Raw genomic sequence first — 24,050 nt, 5'->3', positions numbered from 1 at the left:
TTTGGAAAGGTCATGGTATTTTGTTGTGTGTAATGAAATTGATACAGGTATCTGCCACGGATAACCTTGTGTGTAATATAACGTCAAATATATTTTTTGCTGTTTACAGAACTTAACATAGCTCTAATAGGCTTTGATGTGTGATGTTTTATGTTTACTATCACATACATATTTTCTTTTTTTCTCTCTCTTTAAGTTGCATTGAGCATACTTTTGTGTGATGCTTGAAGGAAATGTTGAAAAAATTTAATCAGTCTGAGCTCAAGCCCACTTATTTAGTTTGCTGCATTTTTTTCCAGCATCTACTTGGTCATGGAAATTATATAATGGGTACTTTAAATTTCATGACAAAGTTCAAAACTTTTGTCCATGAAAATGTGTGGAAACCCTGACTTGTGATCCAGGCTACAGACGACTAAAATCCTTCATAACTCATCTAGTTATAATATACAGTGAAAAGAGAAACAATACAGCTCAAACAGCTCAAACAGCTCTGGCCTCAAGGCCGTTACTGGAATAACAATTCCCCTGGAAGAACAATGCAGCAAGACACTCTATACCTGCACTATATAACTTAAATGTATTATTATTATTATTATTATTATTATTATTATTATTATTATTATTATTATTGTTATTATTAAACGTATATAGCAAAATGTGGCTTAAAACTGTATAAAAAGTATTACAGCCTCTGACAGATAACCACATGATGCAAAGATGCCATTGACAGATGAACAAATGAAACTTGATTAAAATTACAGATTTCTCTGGGTTAAAAACATTTAGAATTTCCTATTATTTGAACTAAACAAATATAACATAGTATGTTTGTTTTAAAAAAGAAGAAGGAGACCTCTGCAGATAATTATTTAAAATCATTTAAAAACACAACTAAACAAAATACATAACAGGTTTAGTACTTTTTAGACATTTTAATGCGTAAATGTTACAGATCCTGTCTTTAACTTTGTGGTGTATCCAGTTTTAGTATCTTCCTATATTTCTCTTAAAGAGTGTCAGAGAATGGGTGGCCTTGTGCTTTCAGGTGTCAGCTATAAATATAGGTAGAGGGTGCAAAGTGGATAGTGACAGAGAGCAAAGGGTTTTTTAGTAAAGAGGAAGCAAGAGAGTGGTGATAACACGGTTATTGATATATATGCTTCTGCAATGAATGAGTAATAAAAGTACATACACAAAGAAAACACTACAAATATTTAAAGGTGTTTAACTGTGTCAAGAAAGGGATTTCCCCGGACTGGATCCTATAATGTTAATAGATTATTGGTATGTCAGCCATTAAACATCAAAAATTGCAGCTGTACACCTAAATTAGTGAAATGCAGTAATAATAATAAAGCATAACTGTAATAAAGAGAAGTCGTTTGACACCATAAGAGAGTGTAAGTGTAATACTAAATAATTTCATAACACAGGAGTAGTTTAAGTGTGTGACTACTTTTGTTTAACATCTTTTTTAATATTAATTAGCCAAAATAGGCACTTTAATATGCAGCGTGCCATGCTACAATCCTGCATAGCTAGTCTAAATGTTGCCTCTATCCAAGATTTCCATTTTTTTTTTTAGCAGTAGACTGAATTTATTTAACACTTTTATTTTAAGTGCTTTACGATTTGCATTCCAAGAAGTGGATGTAGCAGCCATGATGGCACCCACTGGTTAGTGGACTACAGTTTTTGTAGTCTCAATTTTGGCATTTTGGCATCACTATATTGTTGGATATGGCGGAGGACCATAAGCTAATGCTAGTACTAGCTAGCTAGCTTGGTCAGCAAGGTTCATCCATGATTTAAAATGAACAGCCGACTCCTTAAAGTGTCTTTTAGTACAACTGAATGCCTTGCCTGAAAACAATGTGCAAAAGGGTTAAACACAGTCAACACCTAAAAACAAGTTCATGGCTATTTAAATTAACAGAATGCGCCATGGTACCATCTCGTCAATCACATCTCATCGCCTGTTATACATTTATATACATATAAATGAGACCATATGTTATGAAATGAACATCATGCTGTATTGAAGAAAGCTTGAAACACATGATTGAGACCAGAAATTCATTAGGAAAATGTCCACTGAGGTAATAAATCAAGTGAGAAGTAGGGTCATTTTCTCATAGACTTCTATACAGTCATAGGTTGCAGCTTATTTTAAAGATCATTTTTTTACACGGGGATTTGATTGTCCCTGCTCGTCCCCAATTTTTCCCAACTGCAGCAATTTTGGTTATTTGTTTTAGTAGTGAAACAGCTTACAGAGCAGCATGTCCACTGGCAGTCAGCAGGACATAATGCAGGAGCGCTGTCCTTGGTCCTGAAAAGCCACACAGCAGCTCACTCGTTGCTTCCTCACACACACACACACACACACACAAAGACACACGCACACACAGACACACAGTTGCTGTGCTGGATCGCAGCACATTTTTACCTTTATATTGCCTGCATGCTGATAGACAGTGCACTGTATTTTATCAGATTTTTATCCTCCCTCCTCGTGGACACTTTTATTGCTCATATGGCGAGTACAATTTCTGCCTCTCTGCATTCTTCACAGTCGGATGTTTGTGGACAGCTTGCTGTTCAGATGCAGTCCATAATACTAAAAGGCCACAGGTCTTATTCACACTACTTAAAAGCTAAACTGTGCTGATTTGTTTGTTTTATCTTGTGTTGGAGGGAGCTTATTTCCCCAGTGTGTGATAACATCAATCTGGTGCTTTTTTCCTGCATTTGCTCTGACTCACCCACTCTCCTGTATTTCTCTTTTGTGTGTCTGTTTGTATGCATGTGCGTGTAACGATGTGTGTGTTTCTTATGCTGCCCTTGGTGTGTGTGTGTGTGTTTGCACCTATATGTCTACAGATTGGCAGAAATGGAGAGCCAGAACTGCTCGTTCTTCACAGACAGCCTGTCTCCTGATGAAAGTCTGTGAGTATACTGGCCCCTCCCCCCTCATTACCACCACAGCCTTTCACAGGTGTGTGTTTTGATACGTTGATTGTTTCCGTGTGTGCTCAGGCTTGTGCATGTATGTTCAACTGTTAGGAAAAAGATTGAGCAACATGACATAAATAATCAGCCGCATAATGAAAATGACCCACAGCGAGCGGCGTGCACACAGTCTCCCTTCATCATGCTCCTGCCTGCTGTGATTAAAGTCTGGGTCGACACACAAAACCCTGCTGAGGAGTGAGGGCTGTGGGTGTGTGTGTGGTTGAGTGGTGGGCGTTGGCGAGGTTACAGCAGTGAGAGGAATGGGAATGTTTGATGTGAATGAGGCAGACGCATTGTTGGAAGGTACCGGTCGGACAGAGTTGTATTTGTGTGTGTCCATGTCTTATTTTGTTGACATCTGTGTGGGCTTTCAACCGTTTCCTCCTTCTCTGAGATAGTTTTCCTTTTTTTTGTATCACTCTTTAAAGTCAAGGTTGCATGCCCAACCGTTGTGTGCAAAGTGCTGTATATCTTCTCGGTGTGTGTGTGTGTGTGTGTGTGTGTTGAGAATTGTGCTCATTATTTCTTTTCAGACTTGATTTATGTGTGTGTTTGCTCTGAGCGGAGGCTGTGATTGACACCACATAAAAAGCTCCTTTTAGACTCAGATAAAACTACACTACTCTTCAGCAGTGCAACACTTTATACTAGTGAAATCCTCTCAAGCCTGTTGCCGATGTCTTTGTGCATGTCTAGAGTGTTGCTTGGATGGAGCGTTGTCACAAAAAAATGTGTATATCAGTGCATGTACATATCGTATTTGTATCTGTGTCTGTCTATAATTCAGTGCCTGAGTGTGTGTTTGTATGCATGACACTTCACTTCTCCCCCTTATGTGTAGCAGTGCTGTTTTCTGCTTTTGTGTTTCTGTATCTTGTTGTTCTTATTCTGCAAGTCCGTCCTTCTGTCTGTCAGTGCCTCTCTGTTTCTCCTGCTGCACGGCTCTGAACATGCTGCTGTGCTATCTGTGCCTCCAGCTGCTGTTTGGCTGTCTTGAATCATGCGGCCCATGTGTGCAGCCTTCACAGTCCACCTGTGTGCATTGTTCCGACTTCACTTTTTTCTTCATTGCCAAGAAACTGACACCACAATAATGTAAACCTTAAATGCGTAAATCGATAGAACCTTCAGTCTTCTGTAAGTGGGTCAAAAGTAATCCATATTGGAATCAATGTCTTTTTGTTGAAAATAAACACATCTTCTGTCAATAATTTTCCTCAAAATAATTTTTCCTACACCAATTTTATCTAGTAATATCTTATATTTTTTTAATCTTACCTGCAGTCATATTTTATCAGTGTTGGAGATATCGGCTGTAGAAATCTCTCAAATATAATAGAGCTAGATGGCACTTCCCTTGTGGTGCTCAAGGCGCCAAAAAATACATTTTAAAAACTCAACTGCAATGTCTCTTTCCAAAAATCATTGAACAGTTATTCAAGATATCTCACAGACCTTACTGTGAGCGGTTTAGAGTAGGAACTATACTAGAAAGAAAATAGTTTCTCCATGAAACAAACATGGACCAAGTGGACATTTTCAGGAGGGAAACTTTAAAGAGACGTGCTTAAATGGAGCAGTTCAGACTGAGAAAAATAATGTGTTTCTGCAACATTAAAGCATGTAAACATTTCCTTGTAGAAACCAAAACCCAAATATCAACCTGGAATTAGCATAATGTGTCCCTTTTAATTTCTAAAAGTAAAATAAATTAATAAAAATGCCGGGTGATAATTCAATATGAAAACTTATCATCTTTTAATGGAATCATATTGTACTTATGTCATATATTGAAGTATTATGATGTTATGTTGTCAAAATTGTTAATTACAACCACAAATTTACTCAAATTACTCAGGAAATCTGAGGTGAAAAATCATTTGAAGATTGCTTTTTGTTTTGACACCATTCATCATATTATAAGTCAGTGTATAATTTTTCTCTCCATAATTACACTTGTCACTTTGCACCTGCCATCTTTGTTTTTCACTAAAGTTTCATTTCTTTAACTACAGAGGAGTTAACAAAAATAGGAGATGATGACGTGGTTATTTATTAAAATATCCCAAAAATATGCTATATTGTTCATTACATATTATTTCCGAGATATGAAATGGCGTATATCATGATAGAAGATTTGCCGATATTGCCCAGCTCTGCCTAAAATATGTAATTCATATATTTCATCATAAAAAAACACAGGCCATCTGCACCTCTAATGCATCAAAGGGTGAAGTGGAACCTCCTAATTAACAGATCTCACAGTAGGAGTGATGTGCTGCAGCTAAGGTGGATCTGGACATCTCCAGACATAACCAGTCTGATTAAAGTAAACCCATAAATACCTTCCTGATGTATAATTTGGCATTACAATGCAAAGCCTATAACTTGCTTTTAACTTTGACTCAATAACGTAGTTTGCCCAAAGCATAATCACAACACATAAATTGAGAAGCAGCTGTCTTTCCATTAAAGTAATAGCTCAACATTCACAGATGCAGTTATTGTTTTACAGCTTTAAGTCTGCCCATTACGTTTTTTGCTCCATCTATCTATAAAGTGTTCATTATTTGGCCGATACACTGGGATTCACCTTCCATTTTTTAATAAATGTGAGTGTTTTTTTAATGTCGTGCTGAGCCAAGTTTATTACAGGACATTTAATATTTGGACTGTGAACCTGGCACGATGCCTCTGTCATAGTGTCCCGCCCCGTTCTGTCCAGTCCTGTTTGATTTCATCTCGTCCTGTATCACCTTCCCTCGTCCTGCTTGCCTTGTCTCCTTGTCTCCTTGTCTCATTGCCTTGCCTTGGCCTGTGTGCTCTCCCATCCTTGGCTCTGCTTTGTGCTGCTGGTGGCTGTTTGCTGGTGGCTCAGTGTGCTGTCTCCTGTGTGGGGGACTCAGGGATGAAGATCAGTACCTCCTGCGTCACTCCAGCCCAGCCTTGGACCATGACTCACCCTGCGGACAGCACATGCTGCTCGCCCACCTGGAGCACCAGGACAAGGAGCAGCTCCAATGCACCCTGGCCCGCCTGGAGAACGAAAACAGGTCTGTAACAGGGAATCCTTCCAGGATATGGAGCATTGAGTCTGGAGATTTGTTCAGGTCATTCCTGCATGCTTGTTTTCAAAGAAATAGATCAATTGCTATTCCAAAATAGCTCTCCAAAATGTAAATTATAATTGGTAACGCTTTATATTAAGGTCCTTGTAATAACCATTAATTAACAAGTAATAAGGCCCTTGTAAGTCCTTACAAGATGCTTATTAACATTATTGTGTGTTTATAAGCTTATATAAGTGTTAGAATTAAACTAAATATTTTTAAGTTTTGTTTTTGAGTTTGCTCAACTCTGAATTCAGATTTTTGTCAACTCCACTAAGTTGTACTAACTTATAATTTTACATTGTAATAACTTTAAATCCTTACTTCTGCTAACTTCTGCAATGTGCTGAATTGGCACGACTGTAACGCCGCTATGAAATGTCAGCTAATGTTGCGACCATAATTTTGAGTTAGCTTTGATACGCTAATGGCTACTCTTGTAGCTGTAACAAGCAGCGCCGCTAGCATCAGTTAGCCGCTAGCATCAGTTAGCCGCTAGCTTTCGCTAATGAATTTCACCACTTTCCCGCATTTCACAACAAAGAAATAAGAGTTAGCAGAACTAAAGAAATAAAGGGAATAAAGAAGTTATACAGTAATTTGTTAATGCTTTATATTAAGGTCCTTGTAATAACCATTAATTAACAAGTAATAAGGCCCTTGTAAGTCCTTACAAGATGCTTATTAACATTATTGTGTGTTTATAAGCTTATATAAGTGTTAATAATGGCATTACAAACACCCATGACCCACCCATTATGTCTTTGCCATGCCTTTATTAATCATATTTTGTTTGCTTATTGATATTAAAATATACTTTATTGCTCATCTATTATAAGTTAACTATAAGTTAACTATGCTTTTTGCAACTACCGGATCTAAAGCGAGAACAATGCCTTATTACGTGTTAATTAATGGTTATTAAGGACCTTATTATAAAGCGTTACCTTATAATTTTCTAAATCTTTTTTTTAGATATAATCAATTGAAACTCAAGGACAATAAATGTAATGTTAGTTGTGGTAAACATTCTTGTAAATATACTCTTATTCTGAACTGATGCCTGCAACACATTTTTTTTAAAAGTTGGGAAAGGAGCATTTACAACTGGGTTACATCATCTTTTCTTCCAACACCAGCCAGTAAGGTTAGGACCTGAGGACATTTGTTGTTGGAGTTTTGCAGTGAAAACTGTGTTGAATTTTCTTATAACAAGGTTTGGATTAAGTTTTTTGACACAGGACATGAAGCAGAGACGTTTAGAGAAAGTTTAGGGAGTTATTTTGGTAAATCTCCCCTGAAGCATAAAAACACAAATATCTGCGTGTTTACCTGGGGGCATTACACTCGTTTCGCTATGTCTGCTGCCATTTGCAGACCTTTTGCAGAGAGTAAACACTTTCACACTCAAAATCCTATTGCACAGTTTTTAGAAACCGTATTGTGTGCATACCTGACAGTAAAGCCTGTAAAGTAATCTGTTGGTAATATGGAGATTCTTCACTTTGACAGTTTGTTGGTGTCCTGCAGAAGAGACAGGAAGAGTCTATTATGGATTAACTGGTGTAATAAGAGTGTAAAGCATCTTTGAAACAGATGTTAATGCCTTCATTCTCTCCTGATTGCTAAGAGGCTCAGGCATTTTCCATAAATGAAGCAAATTCATTTTTCCTGTCCACTTAATTGGTTACCAGAGGCAACCTTTATGCGTATGAATCATATGAATAATTTTCTCTCATATTCAATTTGGTTGTGACCTTTCAGCACACAGAGACATCCAGCTACACACTCACACACACACACACACACACACACACACACACACACACACTCGTGGCCTTTGGGTGTCTGAAACCTTGACCCAGTTCAGTTATGACACAGCAGTGTGCTCTGTTGTCCTTATTTATGACTGTAGTTGCTGCTGTAGCTTAGTTTATATCCTCTGCTGTGGCTCTCATGTGACTCATACCTGAACTATCCATCAATAGCAGAATCAAACACCTTTAACTCTGTTCTTCTTCTAGGAGCCTAGATTATCCGGGTCTTCTTTAACAGCTTCATCAATCAGATCATTTTATTTTTCATGAGGAACTTAATTCATGCAGTGGACAAATAAGACAAAATCACAGACAATCATAAACAAGTGTACTGACGATATACAGTATGTGCAGCATCTATGTGTTCATGCACACACACAAACTTCACACTTTACTTCAATGCCAAATTTCAGCCACCTTGGGTGAACAATTGTGGCTGCCAAAGGGTGGGGGAATTCTGGGACGGACTGAACGACTGAGCGAGCTCCTGAGCTGCTGGTCGCAGTTAAAAACTTCTCTTTGCTGGTTCCAAAAATGTGTCCTGCAAAACTGTAGGAAGAACAGTTTTTGAGTTATGAAAGGGGAGTGGCTAAAGTGTGGGGGGTGGGGTTTATCTTGCTCTATTACAACAGGAACTCTCTGCTGAGACCTCAGTGTCTTAAACAAAGTTAACCCTTTATCAGGCAAAGAACTATATTTGGTAACTTCAGGTAATATTTCGAGAAAAAAGTTTATTTCAAATTTACGAGATTAAAGTGGCAAATCTACAAGAAAAAAATGCGTAGATTTATGAGATTTAAAGCGGTGAATCTGCGTGAAAAAAGTTGCAGATTTTTACGAGAAAAAAGTGGGGGAAAAGCAACTTTTTTTCTCCCAGATTCACCTCTTTAAATCTCATAAATCTACGCATTTTTTTCTCGTAGATTTGCCACTTTAATCTCGTAAACTTTTTTCCCAAAATATTATTTTCGTATGTTTTTTTTTACACATTCTGGCTGTATGTAATATCCTCCAATATTCTCTAGGGTTGAAATTTGGAATTTGCAAGTATTTCAATGAGTGCCCTATTAAGGGTTAAAGTGGTGAATCTGGGAGAAAAAAGTTTCTAGTTTCTCACTTTTTTCTCGTAAATCTGCAACTTTTTTCGCACAGATTTGCCACTTTAAATCTCTTAAATCTGCGACTCTTTTTCTTGTAGATTTGCCACTTTAATCTAGTAAATTTGCAACTTTTTTCTCGAAACATTACCTGAAGTTACCAAATATAGTTCTTAGAGTGAAAACTGTGGACGCTAAAGGGTGTGAAACCTATAGAGCTGCTGTTGTAGTTAAAAATTAAATATAAAATACATACCTTATTTACTTATTATATATACATAAAAGCTGGGGTCAACTTAAAAAAGATTCTTAACATTGTTTTATCAGCTTGATACTCTAATGCCTTTTCTCAATGGTTAGCTCTTTAAAACGTTGTACACATTGGGTTTCAACCATGTGTGAAGATAATGGGTGGAAAAAATTAATTTAAGAGAGAAAAAAATTTTGATTTTGCAATTATTGTGACTACACATACAACAATAAAGTAAAGTAAGCCATTGTGCAGAAAATACAGACATAGATACAGCTGCAAAGATTAATCCATCGATAGTTTCCACTCTTAAATTAATCGCACATTATTATGATAATCAATTAATTATTTTTTTTGAGTAATATTTTGTTGAGAAAAAAAGGTAAAAATTCTCTGCTTCCATCTTCTTTAATTCGACTATTTTTGGTTTATTTTTCACTTTTTGACGGTAAACTGAAACAAGACATTTGAGGACATCGTCTTCGGCTTTGGGAAACATTGTTCAACATTTTTTGATATTTTACACATCAAACAACTAATCGATTATTATAGATCAACTGACCATGAAAATAATAATGCGTTGGTCCACTGGCCTGGGTATGTGGGTGTGATGGATGGCCTGATAATGTATACAGCTTCTTAGTAATGCTTCACAGCACAGCGTATAATCAGCTGATGCTCCGAGTGTCACACATGCAGGAGATGGAAGACAGTGATTTATTGCAGCTTATGTTCAAAATGAAGATGAGTGCTCTTCGTGTGGTACGATATCAACAATATATTAGCCTCTTCCTGCACTGTTTTTATGTGTTTGTATTTATGCATGAGGTGCAATGACTCTAATTACATAACTCACAAACATGTCGGATCATTATGTGTAGGCATCAGGTGGAAGCTGGATAAATGCCTTCGGTTATGTGTTTAGCCTGCTGCACTAGCATGTGGGCCTGACTTTTTCTTCTCTCCATCTGTCCTCCACTGTGGGTCCTCAGGGTGCTGCAGAGCGAGTACAGGAGGCTCAAGTGGAAGCACGAGGAGGCGGCGTCGGTTCCCATGCTGACCGAGGCCGGAGAGGGCGGTCCGGGTTCACCCACAGAGGGAGGGCAGCAGGACGAGGAGCTGCTGGCCGAGGCACGCGTCCTCCGCCAACACAAGACGCGCCTGGAGACACGGATGCAGATCCTGGAGGACCACAACAAACAGCTGGAGTCCCAGCTCCGCAGGCTCAGGGAGCTACTGCTACAGGTACACCTCTGTTAGAGGCCAGGTGGTGGGTTGCAGTACTATAAATACATTCACCACTTATTTTAGGACAGTTTTAGGTGCTTCTACCACATCTCAGAGGGACGTTTTATACTCTTTACTTTGTATTTTAAAACTATACACTGCAAAAAAAGAAAAGTTGGGTGAACTCAAAATTTCAAGGCAACAAACTTCGATACAATTTTAAGTTGGACAATTAAACTAAATATTTTAAGTTTTGTTTTTGAGTTTGCTCAACTCTGAATTCAGATTTTTGTCAACCCAACTGTAAGTTGTGCTAACTTATATTTTTACATTGTAATAACTTTTAATCCTTACTTCTGCTAACTTCTGCAATGTGCTGAATTGGCACTATTGTAACGCCGCTATGAAATGTCAGCTAATGTTGCGACCATAATTTTGAGTTAGCATTAATACGCTAATGGCTACTCTTGTAGCTGTAACAAGCAGCGCCGCTAGCATCAGTTAGCCGCTAGCATCAGTTAGCCGCTAGCTTTCGCTAATGAATTTCACCACTTTCCTGCATTTCACAACAAAGAAATAAGAGTTAGCAGAACTATTGTCCCTTGTTTTGAACCCCAACTTAAAGATATAAGTAACAACAACTCACCAACTTGTTTTTGAGCAGACAACTGGCTTCCTTTGTTGTGCTAACTTACATTATTGCCCTAAATGTCAATAATTTATATTTCCAAGTTTTACCAAATTAAATCACTGTTTTAGGCCAAAAAATACATGTTGGCTTTTTTGCAGTGTAGTTAGTTTGTAGATTCACATTTTATATAGCTTCTTTTAAATTATTATTTTATTTTCTTAGTCCTCTAATTAATTACTTGACTGGTTTCCTTTCCCATCCTTTCACTAGTTTACCACCACCTCAGCTCCCCTTTGTCCCTTTTTTCTTGTCTTTCTATCTTTTGTTTTTTTCCTTTTTTATTTTTCACCCTACACTGATTGTAAAGACATGCACACATATACATACACACCTGCCAAAAAAAACTCACACAAAAAACTACATCTAACACAGCATGGACATGTTGTTAACTGGCCTGCAATATCTTGTTTGCCTTTGTGCATTGTCTCTAAATTAAAAAATTAAAAAAACAAGACAAAAGAAAAATAACTATGTTATTACGGGGGAATAGAGACAAAGTTTGAAGCTGTTATTTCAGTAGTTTCAATCAGTTGTTCAGTTTATTGGAGATTTTCAGAGGAATTTTCAGGAAAGCCATCTAAACCCAACTAAATGTTTATTTACTATTAATTAATTATTCGATTTTTTTTCTTTATATCTATTGAATTGTGGGTATGTTTGTAAACAAATGTAATATTTGCACATGTTTAAATCTCCTACAGAGCATTCACCGTCATTCTCTTATGTTTGCTCAACATCTGGACATAATGGAGGTATATCAAGTGATCACATGTTTATTTGCATAGTATTGTTGGCCTTTATTGAAAGCTATGTGGACATACTTGGGTATTTATAGACTCATAAATTAAAAGGCTACCATTATATATTGATAAACTAAACATTATTTAAAGTAGTTAAAATAGCTCCAGCTAAACCAGCTATATTCTGCCAAGATTAATACACCAACAATAGTGATCAAATAATATAATACACATACATAATAACTCTCTAGAAGCAGCCATTCTCTATACTGAGTACATGTGAAGTATATGTTTCCGGTAATATTTCTGTGCCGTGCATGGGACTAAACTAAAAACAGGAAACAGCTTTTTTCTTCGGCTGTCTGGACTCTGAACTCCTCTTCACTACCACTCCAATGTATTACCATGTTTCACTACAGTTCCACTGGCCTTCTTAAAACTATTAAATCTACAATAACAGTGAAAGAAAACCTTTCACATGCTATAGCTCATTCACTATGATGAATCGAATGATTCAGTAAAAAGCAAGGTAGGTTATTGTTCAGCAGTATTTCATCCTGCTATGAATAAACTGTGGTAGAAGTGGCTGCTTTATCTGAAGAGCTTATAGTTATAGCAGCATCTCTTCTTGCACTCATCTCTTTTGTGTGGTCTTCATCTCTAGATATGATATTGATTATCATCGCTATGCAGACGATACTCAACTGTATGCCTGGATAAAGCCTGGTACCACTGATGTGATGTTATTATGTTCCATCTTGCCAAAATAAGTAATTGTATGTCCAAAAATGTTCTCTTGGACGAAACTATATCAGAAATAATTATAATCTCCCCTTCTGTCCGGAGCACTAGCTGCATTAATACTCTCTTGTCCATTCCCAGATCTTTATCCTAATACTGTTTGAAAAGAGGTTGAAATCTAATCTACATAAATCTAATTTATACAAAACTCTGCTGCCAGACTTTTTATCATATTCCAAGTGAGGCAGAAATATTGCTCCAATCCTTGCTGCACTTAATTTGAAGATTTTACTGTCAGTTTTGAAATCCTTGTATGGTCTGGCTCCTGCCTCTTATCTGTGATCAGCTAATTCCCTTTAAGCCTGATCGTTATTTTAGATCCTCCACTCTCCAAGTGTGCTTTATATTTGTTTTTGTTTTATTTGCCTTAAAATCCATATAAAGCATGCTTTCCAGATTTTTTTTTAAATGTGCTCCTATCACCCAGTTAAATGAGTAGCAAGATGGTTTTTAGAATGTTTTGTTTTCAAAATTTAGATAAAAAAATATATGCCGCTACACAAAAACTTAAAGTGAACTATATTCAAAAGCAGCAGAAGGTTGTAGTCAAATAAAATTGAAAAAGAAGAGAGAAAGAGAAAATAAATGAACATGTAAATAAATACAACTTGTAGAAGAAAATAAAGAAGCAGAGGCAGTATACAGAATCCTGGCTTATTCAGATGACTAACAATGTATCAACTCTGATAACATTTTTATATAAAATCTGAAAGGTCAAACTGGGTTACCAAATCTTCAGAAAACTATTATAATAATTTCTGAGAGTATATGTGATCTTTTCTTCTTTCTTTTGAGTGCGATGCAGCTATTCATCTCTGAAAACCGTTTAACTATGGGGAGATGTGAATCAGCGACTTCAGCGTCACAGCTATTCACTCCCTGACAATTCACAAAGATATCTCTAAAAGCCTTTTATCAAATGTGCAATAACAGTCTTAAGATTTCCCAATAAACAAATTTGTTGATCCAATGGAGAGTAAATCCTGTAGGGTATGTCATCATCTCACAGGAGTCGTCTCAGATAGTAATTAAGTTTTGTGCACACATCAAACACACATATTTGATACATCAGGTTTTTGTTTATGCAATCTCTGCGGTGTGAAAAAGAGTTGACACTGCCTGTCTGATGAACACGAATATTCAACATTTAGATCAGCTATTCTCAACCTTGGGGTCGGGACCCCAACTGGGGTCGCGAGATGATTTCTGGGGGTCGTCAAATCATTTTGGAAGTCAGCTCTGTCTCCACTGTGTTAAAGTGTTCATGTGTTTTTGGTGATCTTTTTTGTCATTTTGTCTTTTTTTTTGTCATTTTGTGTCTTTTTATAGTCATTTTGTGTCTTTTTTTAAATAATTTTGTGGTCAATTTGTGTCTTTTTTGTGTCTTTTTTGGTCAATTTGTGTCTTTCTTGGTCATTTTGTGTCTTTTTTTGGTCATTTTGTGTCTTTCTTGATCACTTTGTGTCTTTTTTAGTCATTTTGGGTCTTTTTTGGTCATTTCTGTCTTTTATTGGTCATTTAGTGTCTTTTTTGGTCAATTTGTGTCTTTTTTCGGTCATTTTGTGTCTTTTTTTTGTTGTCATTTTGTGTCCTTTTGTGGTCATTTTGTGTCTTTTTTTGGTCGTTTTGTGTCTTTTTTTGATCACTTTGTGTCTTTTTTTAGTCATTTTGGGTCTTTTTTTTTCATTTTGGGTCTTTTTTGGTCATTTCTGTCTTTTTTTTTCATTTTGGGTCTTTTTTGGTCAATTTGTGTCTTTTTTCGGCCATTTTGTGTCTTTTTTTTTGGTCAATTTGTGTCTTTTTGTGGTCATTTTGTTTCTTTTTTGGGTGATCTGAACTGTGCGTGTGAGATTGTGTTCAGTGAGCGGGGGTCGCGGACAACATGCATGTTGAATTGGGGGTCGCGACTCAAAAAGGTTGAGAACTACTGATTTAGATCCCTATCATCACTAATGTGTCCGTCATCAGCAGCATCTGCTCTGTTAAGGGGATCTCGTTAACAGCATCAGCTATATTTCCAACATGTCAGTGAACTGAAGCTGCAGCTTGAATTAAGGGCACAGAGTCAAGTTCAATTTCAACATTTGTATGCAACGCAGCCCACACATCTGCTAGCACTGTGCTTCACATAAGTTCTCAAAGTATAAAACGGCAAAGAAGGACATGTAAAGACATGCAAAAACGACAACTGCTCTGAAAATGTAAATTTTGAACTTTGATGATATACGACAGCAAGATGGAAATACCAGTAGTGGAAATAAAAAAGTACACTATACAAAGACAGGGGATAAGCCTTAAGACACTTGGAGCGTAATATAAAAGGATTTACCGCAGTATAAAGAAAAGGTGTGAGTAGGAGATGGATAGGAGGGTGGGAGCTGACACACACAGTTACAGGTTACTATAATAAGAAAGAATAAATTGTTAGCTGTGGGAGTACGGATGTTATTTGCACATGCAGGTCACAGAATAAAGAGAAAGCAAAGGATGTTGGTGATATGGGGGGGCGACACCGAGAGGGAGGGACAGGATTCTTCTTCTTCAGGTTAGAGTTGAAAATTGAGAGAAAATAGGAGGAGGTACACATTCATGGTGGGGAAAAAAATAAGCTATTCAATACCTTTTCTCTCAGGACCAATATCACAGTTTGATATCCTTAAACAAATAAATCAGTAGAATCTTTTTTGTTTGCAGCAGTTTATGTGTGAATTCCTTCCAATCTCTGCAGAAACCCCAGTTTCACTGCAGCTACTGAACTTACTCACCTCCTGAGTATTGCTACAGCGTTGCTAACAACAATACAAAAGCTGGTGGGTTGCATATATGTGATATTTGGGAATATTCTCTAGAGTTACATTATGCATCTTTGATAGAGATTTGAGACCTTTTCCCACCACCGCTGTGTGCGATGCTATACCGCTGTGAGCAGTGCAATCTTTTTCAGCAAGCAAGCAAAGTTTATTTATATATAAAGCTCCTCTTACAGTCACATAATGGTTCACAGTCAAAGAAATAAAGTCAAATAGATTCAAATAAATAAACCGTAGATACGAAAAGATAAGACACAGGATAAAATATACAAGGAGAATACAAGTTAAAAACATTAAATACCACCTGCTACCTAAGAGCCGCTCTGAACAGGTGGGTTTTTAGCTGCTTTATAAAAGAGTCCTCAGAAGCCAAAGACCACAAGCCGATTTGGAGACTTTTTATAACTTAAAGGCCGCCGACTAGAAGGCATGATTTCCCAGAGTCTTAAAACGAGTCCAAGGTACACTAAGAAGACCCTGGGTAGAGGACCCTTAAGCTCAGCGTGCAGAAGGTCCAGAATACACTGTGGAGCCATGTCAATGTGAGCACCAATATCTGAAAAATGGATTCTAAAACTAATAGGAAGCCACAGCAGAGAGGTTAAAATAGTGACCATCTGTTGGATTGTGTCAAGAGCCCAGAATAGATTGTATAAAATATGGACCTAGTCTCTTTGACGTCACCTAAAGGTTTCTGAGGAGCCGAAAAGGAGCTCATAGTGGGCGGCTCCTGTGGCTTTGGTCGTCATCGTTTTGGCAATGCCTCAGAAACAGGGCAAAAAGGTGGAGCGGGGTAGAGCCGATGTGGGCTGAAGGCAGCAGTGAGCCACTTGTGAGGGCAGCGAAAGCAGCCATGTACTAAATTATGTCTAACTTTAAGCATTAATACAAATTAGACTCCCCGTGCGATTGTCATGAAGGGGGAATTTAGCTGTAAAGACCAATTACATATCTATTTTTGCTGCAAAGTTGGGCATTTCAACATGGGGGTCTATTACCCGTTTTTGACCAAGGCAGTTTGAGGGCCGGTGCCTAATTTTGAACCAGTTCTTTGTGTTTCAACAGCTTAAGAAAACCAAGAAAACTGGTTCCAACTCTTTGCTGATCACAAACTATGGATTGCTTCCCAATTTTTAAAGACACAGAGCTTCACTGTAGACACAAAATCAAAGCAGTGGCGTTTGGATGCCAATGTAGGCTCGCAAAGCAAGAAGCAACATTTGTAGAGAGACGATTTTTGAAAAGGAGTCTTTGGGGATTAACTCACTTTTGCAGCCAGCCTCAAGTGGCCATTTGAACTGTCAGAATACTCAAAAGTCATGTCTCAAGTAATTTGTTTTTAGTCAAAAGGTCAAGTTGCAAGTCATCAAAGCATCCCCATCTCTAAAAGAAAACTACAGTAGTCCAGATAGGATTAGATAAAAGCATGTGTAAGAATTTCCAGTTCAAATGTTTAACGATGTTTCTTAGGTGAAAGAAACATGATTGAGTCAGTTTCCTAATGTGAGCATCACAACATGTTTTGGTTAAAAATCACACCATCTGTCTGTCAAAGCAGAAATCACAGAAACCTGATGGTTTCATGTAACAGCTGCCGGGCGAAACTGCCTTTTTATTTTTTTTTTTATATTTCTGCTCCAGTCTGCTGCCAGTCGAGGGCTGCTGGCTTAGTGCCATTTACTATCACATTCATTACTTTGTGAAAGGCTAAATGTCTCTGTGGCCTGAAAAATGATCGATATGAGCAATTATATGGATTGAATGATAATCCGTCTTTCCTAAAAACAGCCCAAAGATGACTCAGAGGCCAACGGATCAGAGCCGTCAACCCTGTCTTCTCCCGTGTCTGGAGGGGGTCACCACGGGGAGCCGGCCAGCAGAGAGACCACTGACACTGAAGCAGCAGGTCAGCGACGTGCAGCCATGCTTAGATGGGGGTTTGACACATGCACGCAAGTTGAATGTGAAACCATGCATGCTCTCCCTCCCGTCCCTCGCCTCACCATTTACAGAGGTGTAACCCAGCTATTCTCAACCTTGGGGTCGGGACCCCAATTGGGGTCGCGAGATGATTTCTGGGGGTCGCCAAAACATTTTGGAAGTCAGCTCTGTCTCCACTGTGTTAAAGTGTTCATGTGTTAATGTGTTTTAGTCTTTTTGGTCACATAATGTCTTTTTTTGGTCATTGTGGGGTTTTTTTTGTCATTTTGTGTCTTTTTTTGATCATTTTGTGGTCAATTTGGGTCTTTTTTGGTCATTTTGTTTCTTTTTTTTGACATTTTGGGTCTTTTTTTAGTCATTTTGTGTCTTTTTTTGGTCATTTTGTGTCTTTTTTTGGTCATTTTGTTTCTTTTTTGGGTGATCTGAACTGTGCATGTGAGATTATGTTCAGTGAGTGGGGGTCGCGAACAATATGCATGTTAAATTGGGGGTCGCGACTCAAAAAGGTTGAGAACTACTGGTGTAACCTTCTGTTTGTGTGTGTGTGTGTATGTGTGTGTGTTAGGAGATGACATGGAGCACGAACAGGACACAGTGCTGCAGCTCCAGGAAGTCATCGAGCAGCTGAGAAACGTCTTCCCTTCAGAACCGGGTGAGTTCTGCTGCAGCTGCACGGACCACGGCGGCTTTGGAGTCAGACTCTTTGCTCCTCCATCACCCCTGGGAGAGTGAGAGATGGAGAGGAGAGCAAATATGTACTGCTGCGGGTCGATAGTTGAGGGGGGGAGGGACAGTGAGATTAAATGGCAGAGAGGAGGAGGAGGAGGAGGGGGAGGAGGAGAAAGATAAAGAGAGACAGTAACACAAGAGAGAGAAAGAGAGCGTCGCTGTCACACACTTTGCAAACTGTCCCGCCGCATTTAAAATGCAATTTGCTGGGCAGTCCAAAGCCTGTAACTTGAACAAAGGAAGGGATTATCGTAATTATAGCCTCCTCAGTTATAACCAAGAACATTTTCTCAGCCCTGTGCATGCGTTTCTAAAATTGTAAAAGCTTTTTTCTGTTTTTTTCTTGTCTTCTATTTCCTAATTTCAGGCACCACCTCACACATCTAACCCCGAGTGGGCCCGAAGAAGCAGAGTGAAAGCCTGAAAGGACGCCTGATGGCAGAGGGAGGAGCTCCACACGGCTGAGGTCAGGCCACAGAACACCAGGCCCCGTGACCACTGCAGCAGCTATGATACCCAGAGCTAACCCTCTACTGGAATCTGTGCACTAAAAGCCTTTTTCATGCAAACTGCTGAAGGCTCACACTGATGTCCGTTTGGCGAGCCTGACACCGTGTCAAAGAGCCAAAGGAAACTAACGTTAGCAGCAGGTCAGGGAGAGACTCAAGTAAAGGAACATGCCCAGCCAAGACACTGTGCTTACCAGTATCTGTGTAGTCGTTCGGAGGTGTGAAGCTTTATATGTCCACAGCACAATTTGGACCTTCCATGAGGAGAACTTTTAAAAAAAATGCAAAAATGAATAAGTAGAATATCCCCTTGTTCTGTCAGAATGCCTGTTTTTTTTTCAGTTTTTCCCCTCATCGAATGTGTTATCATGGTTGTTATTTTTGTTTCTTGAAGGGAGGTGGTGCGTTAAAGCTTGCTAGAGTAAACTAGATCAGGGCTGGGCCGCCTGCATTTCATGTGGCTGCGTGGTGCAGATTGTCAGGCAGTTGACAGCACCCACAACGAGCTTATTTACTTTGTGAGAATGACACATCATCAGTTAAATCCATGATTTATTTAAGACAGCCAAAGTGCCCGCTAGCACAGCGCCTCTGTATGCACACACTGTGTTCCTATAATCCTCTCAAACTGCTTGTCGCTCTCATTGCTCGCCTCTCCTAAGTGAGCCCTTTACGCTTATACAGAAACACTCTCACACACACAAACACACACACATATGCTGCTACAGCCACACTCCCTATTTACAATGCACCCTTCCCTCATTGCACACAAACGACTCGCTGCATGATCAATAACGTGCCATGCCGCATCACTAAAAATACAGACATTTCCATAAAAATGGAGATCCATTTCATCTCTTTGGCTCCCGGGATTTCGACACGCTCTCAGTTTTGAGCCAATTTGTATTGTAGCTGAAATTGGGTTTTGTTGAGGAAATGTCTGACGATAAATATCAGCATGCAGGCGTCCACTCTGGGATCTTGCCGTTCTCCTGCTGTGTGCAGAGAAAAGGGAAGAAAGGCGCTCCGGGCGATAGAGCTGCAAGGCTGAAGCTCTCTGTCTCTCTACTAGGCCAATTCTAGACACTACAGGGGGGAACAAGAAGGCACACCACCATAAGCGCGGGCCGACACTGACATCATCCCTTAATAATCCCTCGTCTTCATGTCAATTTGAAAAGAACACTAGCTTTTGATTCTAAATGCCTCATTTTCCCTCGCTAATGCGTACTTAATTGCTTTTAGATTTGCAAAAAGACGAGTGTTTGAAAAGACGCTACCCTCATCGTAGCAGGGTTGAAGGGTGCGTTCTCTTCTAAACATAGCACAGTCAATGAATGCCTTAAAACCAAACTGAACCCACATAAAACATTGTGTTTTTGCATTCTCGATGGAGGTTGCATCAGAGGTGTGTGTCTGTGCATCAGGCGTGTTTGTGTGCCACCGTCTGTCAGTCCCTGGACCGGCTGCTGGATCATTTGGACTAACAGGAAGAGAGTGCGGATCACAGCCCATGAGCATCCATACGTAGAAAACAGTTAAATAGGGCTTTTATGGGTGAACCCATGATGCTCGGGGTGCTTGGGGGGCTAAAGATCTGAGAAACAAGAGACGAAAGGTGGGGAAAAAAATCCATTTCTTGCTCGAGGGCTGGTGGAAGAGATCCACTTTGATGTGCCTGCCACAGCGAAATATCCAGAAGCAGAGTGGAGGATGCCTGAAACAAAATAAGCTGTGGCTCCGCGTGTTTCTCGCAAAATCATGCCGCCTCATTCTCAAAGAAAAAAACTAAAAAAGATATACAGAGTTAGGAATTCATCTTAAACCTTAAAACGACACTTTGACCTCACACACGAGTTACAAACCCATGTGCTGCATTCATTACGGGCTCTCCCTCCAGGCACACAGCGCTCACATTTTGACACCATCCTCCTCAGAGCTCGCTGCCTGTTAGTTTTTGATACTGTTGCTAGGGAACTGTCCCCAAGGACGCGGTTCCACAGGTTTGCGAGTCGGGAAGGTGATGTGCTGCTCATAATACGAATGCTAATAGCCTTAAGGGAAGCAAGAGAGAGCACCCTTCTCCTTCGTCTCCACTTACTCCTCCTCCTCCACTGAAGCCTGTTGCTGCTCGGCTGCTGGAGATTATTATCTGTTGAATCCATCTCCTCACCACCACGGTTTTGTGCTCTCACAAGTCAGAACAAAGAGCAGCAGCTCGGCTTGTGGGTGAAAAATATAAAAAAAAGGAGCCATGACAAGCAATGTTTATTCATAGACATTAATTTATTGGTATTCACACATCTCATTAAGAATTGATGAACACTTTCATCCCCATAGTGTTGAATGTTGGTACACCACATGATGTTACAGTGACAGAAGACGAGGAATTCCCCGTAGGATTACTTGGTTATGTTTATTTTATAGACAATATAGAGACTGAATAAATTCACCAGGTGGTTAAATGACAGACACAGTCGGTCTCTCTGCTGCTGTTCCACTCCAGACTCATCTCTCTCTGACTGTAGCCGTGTTTCCATTAAAGTCGAAGCGAATTTTGAAGCTAGCTTTGAAATGTGCATTAATAAAAATGCAAATTAGGGATGTTTCCATCAGCTGGTTTAGAGTGAATAAACAAAGCTGCATAAACAAATTTTTGTCAGAACATGGCAGTGTAATGTGTTGCTGTAGGCTAATCCTTCATTAAACAGTAGAAGAAAGGATGGTGCAAGTGAGAAATAAAAAAAAAAGAGGTTGCTTTTCTGAAAAATTTGTTGACAGGAGAAAATGAAGAGAGTCTTCAAGAATTGGATTCAATTGGGAACTCATAATTGTTCTTTCATGTCAGCGTAAACAGCTGATCAGTCATATGAGTTAAATGTTTGCTACGTCAATTCTTATTCAGATTACTTAATCAGAAAAGAAATTTCCATCTCCCATTTAGCGCATTAACTATTTTTTTGAAAAATTTTTATGCGCATTTTCGAAGGTTTCCATCAAGCTTTTATCATGCAAATCTTCAAAATGCACAGAGAAATTTGTTGACGGAAACACGACTAGTAACAGAAGAGGCAGCTTCCCCCGAGGATTGCCTGGTTGTGTTTCATTTAAGACAGTAGTCCTGTTTACATGCTTGATAAAAACACCCAAAAAATTGAAAAAACTTTTAAAAATTGCGCATAAAAAGTTTTTTTTGCTCGCTTGAGGTGGTTTTTGTCTTTTTCGGAAAAATAGTTAATGCTCTAAAATTGAGATGGAAACGATTTTTCTGATTATGTTTACACCGCCATCTTCTGACCAAAGTACATTTATGCAGCTTTGTTTATTCGCTCTAAACTGTGTTTCCATTCGCTTCCACTTTAACCCTTTATCAGGCAAAGAACTATATTTGGTAGTTAGAGTTAGGTAATATTTCGAGAAAAAAGTTGCAAATTTACTAGATTAAAGTGGCAAATCTACCAGAAAAAAAAGTCGCAGATTTAAGAGATTTAAAGTGGCAAATCTGCGCAAAAAAAGTGGCAGATTTACGAGAAAAAAGTGGGAAAAAAGTTTTTTCTCCCACATTCACCACTTTAAATCTCATAAATCTACGCATTTTTTTCTCGTAGATTTGCCACTTTAATCTCATAAACTTTTTTCTCAAAATATTATTTTCGTATGTTTTTCACACATTCTAGCTCTCTAGGGTTGAAATTTGCAAGTATTTCAATGAGTGTCCTATTAAGGGTTAAGTGGTGAATCTGGGAGAAAAAAGTTGCTTTTTTCCCATTTTTTTCTCATAAATCTGCGACTTTTTTCGCACAGATTTGCCACTTTAAATCTCTTAAATCTGCGCCTTTTTTTCTTGTAGATTTGCCACTTTAATCTAGTAAATTTGCAACTTTTTTCTCGAAACATTACCTGAAGTTACCAAATATAGTTCTTTGCCTGATAAAGGGTTAATGGAAACACTGACACTATGGACAGCGTGTGAGGGAGGAGAAGAGGAGGAATCCCCCGTAGGATTGCCTGGTCGTGTTTATTTTAAGACAATAAAGAGATTGAAAAAAATTCCCGTGGTGGTTAAATGACAGACAGTTTGTTTCTCAGCTGTTTCTCAGTTTGACACCAGCGATTAATGGTCATCCAGCTGCAGCAGAATCATCTCTCTGATCATCTAGTCCATGTACAAGTTTCTATACTGGTTCCCCACACTACCCCCCTACACACACTGAAACATACCCTGCTCCCTGTGGCGTGACTGAAGCTGTGTGATTGAAGAAAAAAGGCTCTCCACAGAGGCAGAGGACTCTGCTATCTCTCTCCGGACTTCTTTTACTGCATGTAGCCAGCCAACACGCTAACGATCATCACCCCCAGCCTCTGATTTCATAATCTCCATGTTTGTTATCTAAGCTTGTGTGTCACCTCTCACATGACAGGGCAATGAATCACCTAACCTCAAACAAGGTGTTGATAACACTAACACATATACACACACACTCATACCTTAAAGGTGAACTGAGTTTTCTCTCTTTTTTTTATTTTATCACCATTAATATACCTCATTAATCATTCGGATGTTTAATGGTTTTGGTTTTATGTTGTTATCCAGCACTCAAACACTTCTTGCTGTCTTTTCTCTGGAGTTTTTAATCTGTATAAAGAAGTTTTCTGAAGAAAGGCTTTTTACTGTAATAACAAGTGGGTTACTGGCTGCTTTCTACTCTTTGTGTACAGAAATAAAAACTTTGTATTTGGCAAACTCCTTGTCTGCCTGTGCTTTTTTATGTGCCTGCAGTTATCCCATTGAGAACTGGATAATGAAACCTAACTCAGGATGGTGCCAAATGCGGGCTGTTTATATTAATTTTTATTCTTGTGTGTATATTTGGATTTGTATGTGGCAGAATCAATATTTCCTGTTGAGACTTGAGGCTTGGCTGTTTATCACTCGTCTTTGCTGCTGTTTCCTTTTCTGCGTCTATATATTTGCTGTTTGTTTAAAGGGATAGTTTGGAGTTATTGAAGTAGGGTTGTATTAGGGACATAGTCAGAGTTTTACCTACAGCATATGATGGTTGGCAGGTCCCCAGTTTGTAGAAACAGGCACGAAAACAAACCAATGTACTTCTGCAGAAATATGTATCATAGCCACCTAATAAATAGATTTTCACTGCTTTTCCTTGCCATCAGACAGCCCTGTAGAAGAAACCAGACTCCATTAACAAAAACAATAATTTTACCTTGCAGGGATTGGTAGTTTATGGCCTATCGCTGCCTCGATCTGTTAGTTAGTTTGTGTTTATTGTGTGATTTGGTGTGTTCAAA

General features: G+C 38.7%; 1 protein-coding gene across 1 annotated transcript in view; it reads left to right on the top strand.

Annotated features, from left to right (window-relative positions):
• drp2 (dystrophin related protein 2) overlaps window positions 1-22,182 on the top strand; it is a 248,922-nt gene extending 226,740 nt beyond the window's left edge. Inside the window, exons 20-26 of the mRNA XM_059345782.1 lie at window positions 2,887-2,952; window positions 3,996-4,079; window positions 5,919-6,071; window positions 10,285-10,537; window positions 17,350-17,467; window positions 18,068-18,154; window positions 18,599-22,182. Coding sequence (XP_059201765.1) covers window positions 2,887-2,952; window positions 3,996-4,079; window positions 5,919-6,071; window positions 10,285-10,537; window positions 17,350-17,467; window positions 18,068-18,154; window positions 18,599-18,618 — 781 coding nt within the window. The 3' untranslated portion in view covers window positions 18,619-22,182. The remainder of the gene's footprint in view (window positions 1-2,886; window positions 2,953-3,995; window positions 4,080-5,918; window positions 6,072-10,284; window positions 10,538-17,349; window positions 17,468-18,067; window positions 18,155-18,598) is intronic.
• Window positions 22,183-24,050: the final 1,868 nt, after the last annotated feature.

This window comes from Centropristis striata, chromosome 12, assembly GCF_030273125.1.
Source record: "Centropristis striata isolate RG_2023a ecotype Rhode Island chromosome 12, C.striata_1.0, whole genome shotgun sequence".
Classification (NCBI taxonomy): Eukaryota; Metazoa; Chordata; class Actinopteri; order Perciformes; family Serranidae; genus Centropristis; species Centropristis striata.
The sequence above is the reverse complement of the archived record's forward strand: the minus strand, read 5'-3'. Positions and strand labels throughout refer to the sequence as shown.